Source organism: Vombatus ursinus, unplaced genomic scaffold (assembly GCF_900497805.2).
Source record: "Vombatus ursinus unplaced genomic scaffold, bare-nosed wombat genome assembly UNPS02014818.1, whole genome shotgun sequence".
NCBI classification, from domain to species: Eukaryota; Metazoa; Chordata; class Mammalia; order Diprotodontia; family Vombatidae; genus Vombatus; species Vombatus ursinus.
Genome location: NW_020954596.1, coordinates 1,544,866 through 1,552,447, shown reverse-complemented (window position 1 = coordinate 1,552,447; position 7,582 = coordinate 1,544,866). Strand labels below are relative to the sequence as shown.

General features: G+C 49.8%; 1 protein-coding gene across 1 annotated transcript; it reads left to right on the top strand.

Annotated features, from left to right (window-relative positions):
• Positions 1-766: 766 nt before the first annotated feature.
• On the top strand, positions 767-2,615 carry LOC114023558 (transmembrane protein 271-like). Its single transcript, XM_027836257.1, has 3 exons — positions 767-1,990; positions 2,090-2,284; positions 2,469-2,615. Exons 1-3 carry the CDS (start codon positions 767-769, stop codon positions 2,613-2,615), a joined length of 1,566 nt encoding a protein of 521 aa, XP_027692058.1.
• The last annotated feature ends 4,967 nt before the right edge of the window (positions 2,616-7,582 follow it).

Here is a 7,582-nt window from a genome sequence, read left to right as displayed (position 1 = left end):
CTGGTTTTCCGGACAAGTTCTACCCCTCCTCCCCCGGCCGTGGGACGGGAGGGACTCAGTTTCAGCCGTCTCCTCACAAGCGTGGGGGTGAGGGGGTGGAGGTGAGATGCAAAGGTGAGGGTGGAGATGGAGGGTTGGGAGGCTAGAGATAAGAGCAGGCTTGGGATGGCCTGGGAACCTGGGGAATAGGTATGGGGGAAACAACGCCCTGGGATCAGGGATTGGGGCGCGGAGGCGCCAAGGGTTAGTGATGAGTTGACTGGAGGCATTGGTGGCGGGGGGGGGGGGGCCGCGGGGGTTGGGGGGGGGCTCAGGGGAGTGAGGGACTTGGGTGCCAGGAGTCAGGGCTCCTGACAGAGCCGGGCAGAAGTGGAGCTGTGGGCGGCCCTGTCACTGGGGGAGTTTCGGGGGGGGGGTGCTGTGGGGGGCGGGGGGGAGCTCTCTGCGGTCGGCGCCGCCGCATCGGTTTCCCTGAGCCTGGCTGAGGCGGCTGCCGTGCTGGGAGGCGGCGGCGGCGGCGGCGGCGGCGGGAGGAGGAGGATGGGGTCCCCGGCGGCGGAGGGCGCGGCGGCGGCGGCCGCGGCACTGGGCCGGGAGGACGCGGGAGGATGAGGAGCCGGCAGGCGGTCCGGCCGCACCGCGCCGGGAGGAGGCGGGGGAGGCGGAGGGAGGCGGCGGCAGCGGCGGCGCCCGGGGCAGCAGCCGCGCGGGGTGTGGGCCGGCGGGGGCGCGGGCGCGGGCGCGGGCGCGGGCACGGGCGCGGACGATGAAGTGGAGCGTCCGCGGAGCCTGCGCCGCGCTCTCCTCCGGCCTTCTGCTCGCCTGCGCGCTCAGCGCCGCCGCCGTGGGGCTCAAGTGCTTTTCTCTGGGCTCGGAGCTCCGCGGGGAGCCCTTCCGCCTGGGCACCGCCGCCGGCGCCTTCTACTCGGGGCTGCTGCTGGCCGCCGGCCTGTCTCTGCTCGGCTCCGCCCTGCTCTGCTGCCGGCCCAGGGAAGAGAGCCCCGCGGGGGCGGTGCCTGGCGCCGGGGCCGGGCCCGGGGCTCTGCCGGGCTCGCTAGGGAGCCCGGAGGCCGAGCTCGAGAGCGGAGCGGCGGAAGCCCGGGCTGGTGCCGCGATCCCCGGCAGCCAGAACTTCCTCCTGCTCGGAGTCTTGGTCTTTATGCTCGGGGTCTTGAGCGCCTTCGCTGGAGCTGTGATCGACGGCGACACCGTGTCCCTGGTGGAGCGTAAATACTCGCACTACTGTGTGAAGCCGCGGGCCCTCGCCCCCGCTCCGGCCCAGGCCCCAGCGCGAGCCCGCAGCCCTTTGGACAGCTCCGAGAATGCCCCGGCGGCAGCACTGGCCCCGGCTCCGGCCCCGGCCCCGGCCCTGGCCCCGGCCCCCGCTCGTGTCCGCAGCACCCTGGACAGCTCCGCGTCGGCCCAATGTGAGAAGCTGAAGGATTACCAGCGCGGCCTCGTCATCTCCACCGTCTTCAACTCGCTCGAATGCCTGCTGGGCTTGGTCAACCTGCTCCTCGTTAAGAACTACAAGTCGTCGCAGGCGCGACGAGGGCGGCGCGGCCGGCGGCGGGGCGGCCGGGGCGGGCGGCCCCGCGGCGGCCCGGGCTCCCGCCAACACGCGCCCTCGTCCCGGCAGCAGCGGCGGGGCCGGCGAGGCAAGCGCGGCGGGCGGCGGCTGCTGCAGCGGCCCAGCGAAGGCTCCCTCTTTTCCCCGGACGAGACCGACCTCCCCTCCCCGGGCCTCAGCGGCGGCGGCTGCGGCGGCGGCTGCAGCGGCGGCCCCTTTCCCGGGGCGCGCCACGCCGTCTCCTACATCAACGTGGGCGTCTTCCACGCGTTCGATGAAGCCGGCGTGGAGGTGCGCTGCGGGGGACACCCCTCGGTGGAGCTGCCCGGCTACTCGCCCTCAGACCCAGAGCTCCAAGTCTCCTACCCCTACTGCTGCCGGCCTCCCCACGAGGACGTCTATCCCCGGGATCCGGGAAGGGTCAGCTGAGGCACGCTTTCCGCAGCCCACCCCGGGGACTGGCCGCCTCAAGCCCAAATCCGTGCCAGAGAATCGTTTTGTTCATCGGAAGGTGGGCAGGCTGGGGGGAAGGGGCGTAGTGGGCCACTGCCTCCGCCCCTAGGGGAGAGCGAGACCAGCTTCTCTCCAGTTTGGCATCTGCCGGGGGTCCCGGGGCGTGGGACCCCAGGCGCCAGCCTCTGCCCGTCCCTTCTCCGGCTGCTAGACTCGTCCCGCTGTCGGGAGCAGAGGCTTTGGCTGCTGGCCACTTCTGTGGTATTGGATGTCTGGGATGGGCACCAAGAAGGGAGTACATTTGTATTCAATTTTTATGTCTGGGGACTTCCCTCCTCTCCTCTGTGTCTGTTCGATATCCGGATTCCGTTTTAAAGTTTACAATAAATGTTTATAGGTTGGTTCATCCAACCACATTTCTCTTTGGCAAATCGTTTTGGTCAAGGGAAGCTTCGGCAGCAGCGCAGAGCTACCGGAGGGCCAAGAGCAAGGGGGAACTCGAAGCAGCCTTGAGAAACGTCGGACCCTCCACTGGGAAGAGGAAGAGAGGGTCCTGTTGTGTTTGCCGGTCTGGCGGGAGCCTGCTGTGTGACTGGTTGTACCCTCACCCCAGAGTGCCGTGAGTTACACTTTGGTTGTTGGGAGGTGGATACACAAGCCAACTTGCACTTTCCAAGATAAAAGAAAAGAAAAATGAAGAACGACATTTTTTTTGTACACGAATGTGCCTGCTTTTGTTGACAATTTCTTACTGTAAAAGCTTTCCAGTGAATGGTGAAAATGGTTGGTAAATTTATTGCAATTTAATAGCAGGGGTTTCCTTACTTAAAAAAAAATTGAAATGATATTGGAGAATTCCAATTAAAAGAGAGTCAAAGGCTATCTACGCACAAAACGGTTTAGGAAAAGAAGGTGGGATTCAGTCAGAAATGGATCATTGTGAAAGCTATCAAGCAGGTCTGTTCAGTGGGTTATTTGCCTGAATCCAGCCTATCTTTTCTTTTCTTTTTCTTTTTAAAGTTGACTGTTGTGTGTGTGTGTGTGTCTGTGTGTGTAGACACTGACACGAGGTCCCATACATTCCTCTTTTGGAAGCCAGTTCTGGGTTTTTTACTGCAACGCAGAGCTTATTTTTGGTTAACAGATGAACAATTCAATCCTATTTTAGACAATTGCAGTCACAGTCTTTCTTGTAAAGACCATCTTGAATATTACAGCACTTGATTTAAAATATACCCCTTAAATAGCCTTAATTGCTGTGAAGTTCATAATCTTAAGTGAACAGGATATCTATGTAAATGTATGTATATGTATATTACAAATGACATGTCAATATACATACAGGCAGACACACACATATGAACTCTGAGAACATGTTGGCAGAAAACTCCAGTATTCTAATCTTGCCACCAGATAAAATATCACAGGACCCCTCTTTAAGATTGGTGTGCTAAGACAGGGCTAATGGCCTTAAAGACAAGCCCTATCATGTCAGACTGATAAAATATGAGCTATGGTATTTTGGAGGAAGCATCATCTGACCTGAATCAGGATAGTATGGAAAGAGCACTGGATTTGGAATCAAAGTACCTGAAGTTAGAGGACCTGGGCTCTCATGAGAGATCTGCTACTTACTACCTGTGTGACCTTGGGCAAGTCACTTCATCTACCTGGGCCTCAGTTTCCTCATCTGTAAAATGGTTAGACTAGATGATTCCTAAGGTCCTTTCCAGCTCGAAGTCCTATGATCCTATTATCCAAAGGGGTCTTACTCTAGTCCCCAAAGAGAATGCTTAATCCCCAGTCCTCCATGCTAATGGGCAGACTCACAGCTAAGATGGCAGAGGAAACCAAAAGAAAATGTGAATTCTCATTTGGGACTTCATGGTGGCAATGCTAATAGCATCAATTTACACTAAGCAAGCAAAGGGGAAAGAGTTAGGGACTTTATGTTTTGTGGTGCATGGAGTTTACTTTTAATTTTAAAAAAATATTTAAAATGAATGGATATTGAAGTAACCTATAATCTGGGGATTCTGGGATCAGATCATATTTCCTGTGGGTAGCAGGAGTGATGGATTTGGAGCCAGAGGACCTGGGTCCAAATCCTCACTCTGCCTCATTCTACTTACGTGACCCTGGGTAAGTCATTTGCCCTCTGAGGGCCTGTTTCCTCATCTGTACAAGACAGGGTTGGACTAGAAGACATCTAAAGGATGCTTCCAACTCTAAAATCCTATCATCTCAAACTGGGGCTATCTTTATTTAAAGGTTAGGTCCGCTCGGATGCCCCCTGCTGATGACATTTGCTCCATTGTATTCCATATAGCATCATCATAGTCAACCCCTGTCAGGAACCTGGAAATGCTGTTCCCACAACTATGGAGGTGGTCCTGGTGAATCAGATAGTTCACAAAGCACCAAAGCCAAACAGAAAACTGAGGAAACATCACAAAATTTAAGCAACTCCCCTCTATTCCAAAGTGGTCTACATGGCACAATAGAAAGCAGAGCTTTGTTATTTAACTGATTCATTTTGATCATGTAGGTAGATGAGCGCATTAATTCAGACCAATTAGTATTAAGCTGGTGTTTGGCTGTCAGCCAGTATCCATCAAATTAGTCAGATAATTGGTCAGTATCCACTTTGTGTTTTATAGACACACACAAAAAAGATGGAGGCATTTGGTTTATGGAATTCATCAATATAGACTCAAATTTATACTTCATTTTGCTTGTGTCAACAGTAGAGGAAAATGACTCATCTCCTCTAGCCATGTCTATATACTTATTGTATATCCACCTTCTCTTTCACATTAGTTATGCTTTGGTAACAAGCACTTACAAAGTGCCTATTATGTAAAAGGCACTGTGCTAGGTGCCAGGGATACAAAGACAGTTAAAAATAGCCTCTGCCCACAGGGAACGTATATTCTACTAGGCAAATATAACATAGGGAGGAGGGTAGGAACTGGACCTTTGATTCCATTGGTATAGGGAACTCATTCTACCGAAGCAGGTCAGCAGCCTTTCTGCCACTTATGGTCTTAGGATTCAACATGTAAATTTACAAATATATTAATGATCATTTGAGGAAGTAGAGAGCAGTAACAACTATGGGAATACACAAATACACCAATGGATGTGAGATTTCCTTGATGTGGTTATTCCCTCCAAAAATGAAGTTCACAGACTGCCCATGTCCTTCCAGGTTCATTACAAGGGGTCCAGCCAATGTGCTGGGAAGCCTTTATCAATTTCAGTTGACATCATGAAGATACCAATGAAACACACAAGGGTAGTATCACAGTTACATAAACTTGGGAGGGTGGTTATAGAATGTAAGCTCCTTGAAGACAGGGCCTGTTTCTTTTTTACATGTGTATCCCTAGCTCATTGCACAGTGCTTGGCACATAGCAAGCACTTAATAAATGCTTGTTGAGTTGATCACAGTTCCACAGCACCAAACAATTGTGGGCTCTCCACTTCACCTTGGCTAAGTACACATAACACAAAGTGACAGTAGGAGTGGGGTACCTCAGGGAACTGGCAATTATCCAGTTGATTTGCTCAACTTAACAATTAATCTAGATGGTTTGAGCCCCCAAATGGATGGTTTCACCACAATAACTCTGTTTGGCTGGCTATATTGATCAAAGACATTGGATGACTGCTAGAACTTCAAAATGGATGATTTCACCACAATTACCCTGTTTGACTGGCTATATGGATCAACGACATTGGATGATTGCTAGAACTCTCTTTGTGTTTTGTGCTGTGTAGACCCTGCTAGACTTGGCAGAGTTTAGATTTGATATTTAGCTGTAAGGTAATCTTTTCCTGAGGAAAAATAAGACTCTTTTCCTAATATTAAAAAATGGTATGAAGTGGAGAGGAATTCAATTTCTGGAAAGGTTGCTAAGTTGAGTTTGGACCCAGTGACTCAGAAAGGATACATGCAGTATTAGCATAAAGTGCTAAATCTCATAGTATTATTTTGTTTTCTCTGATGTTTTTGATGTGCACAATTTGTACAACCTAAACTGTCAAATGCCTTATGAGTCTTTCCAAATTTGCAATCAAAATGTGTAAAACTTTTTTTAGTCTTTTCTTGGGATAGCACACACTTATTTTTGGTTTACTACTTATTTCCAAACTCTGGTGGCCCAAAGCTCTGGACATGGCTGATTTTCCCCTCTTCCCAGAACCTGGGATGAGAAAAGGTGTTCTCTCAGATGGCCTCATGGAATGATGGGGGTCTAGCCACTGGTTAGAGAGAATGGATAGGACAGGTTGTCTGCTTCAGAGAGTCACCCCACAGCACAAGCATGCTGGCCAAAACCTGGGGTCAGGAGCTGTCATGATGGATATCTAGGTGGAAGGGAGAATATAGGAAGAGGAGCTGGAGAGGCTATTTGAGTTGTCCTTTTCTCTGTGGGCCCAAGAGAAATTTAATTCATACAAGCCCACGGGGCTAATAATGCCAAATAATATTTTAAAGGCAAAATATTGTTAGTTCCATAAACACCTAGTTCTATTTTTTGGAGGTTGATACAAAATCAGAATACCAACATTTTATTTTTAAAAGTTTTGCTATAAGAATCAAAATTCCAAATATTCTGAAACTCTAATTGTCCCAAAGACCAGTGCTCAGGGAAACTCCATGGAAAAGGAAGGAATTGGTCTGATTGTTCTCATGGTTAGAATTCTAGCTCCAGATTTCTTAAGGATGCTGAATTTATTATTTTTTTATTCATGTCCATCTCACTCTATGTTATCTTTTCTATCTGATATTTAGAATTTCCACTTTATGCTCATTCAGTATTGTTACTTTTCTTCAAATGGGCCTTTTCCCCTGTCACTTTTCCAGTTTATGATATCAATGAAAGGTATAGAAGTATATTAGATATGTCAGCAAGTATATATTGAATAATTCATCATTTATAAATTAATATATTTAAACTTCATTCTATGGTTTGAGGCAGTGGCGACATTTCTCAGCCCAAATTCATATATTGTTTATTTAAATATAGAACAGCTGAATTAGGGTAGCAGGTGATGTCTTGGGAAAGTAAACTTACCAGAGAAGACAGGCTTTCATAAAGGATTCATCAAATAGAGCTTGTGTGGCCTGAGACCCCTGGCAGAGCAGTAACACCCTGAAGCTACTGGGGAACCACTTCAGTTGAAACAGTGTTGACATAGGCAATGGGTATCACTTTTCTGAGTGAAAAATTCAGATAAACTACTGGCCATTTCATTTTTAAAACCCAATCAAAATGATGGCTTATTCATTTTCATGTACACCAAATAAGGTTGTCTGACTGGATTCCTGTCCTATCCCCCCACTTCTCCACCCCCATTAATTAGTGTTTCAATGTTGTATTGATAGTCAAAGTGATAAATGTGGCCTATCAGGCCTGGCTGTGATTCTTGTTACTTCTAGGAATATCAAGGAATATTTACCACCACATTCTGCTCATTGGGGGCTCCATGATAAGGATGAAGCGTGTTTACTTTTTAGTAGCATTAATTTTCTGACCCATGGATTGGAGGCT

Excerpts from the sequence above, each read along its gene's own strand:
- LOC114023558 (XM_027836257.1), top strand. The coding sequence starts at position 767 with ATGAAGTGGAGCGTCCGCGGAGCCTGCGCCGCGCTCTCCTCCGGCCTT. Across the intron at positions 1,991-2,089 it reads ATCCCCGGGATCCGGGAAGG|GCTGGGGGGAAGGGGCGTAG; the intron begins GTCAGCTGAGGC and ends GAAGGTGGGCAG. Across the intron at positions 2,285-2,468 it reads GGCTGCTGGCCACTTCTGTG|GGAAGCTTCGGCAGCAGCGC; the intron begins GTATTGGATGTC and ends GTTTTGGTCAAG.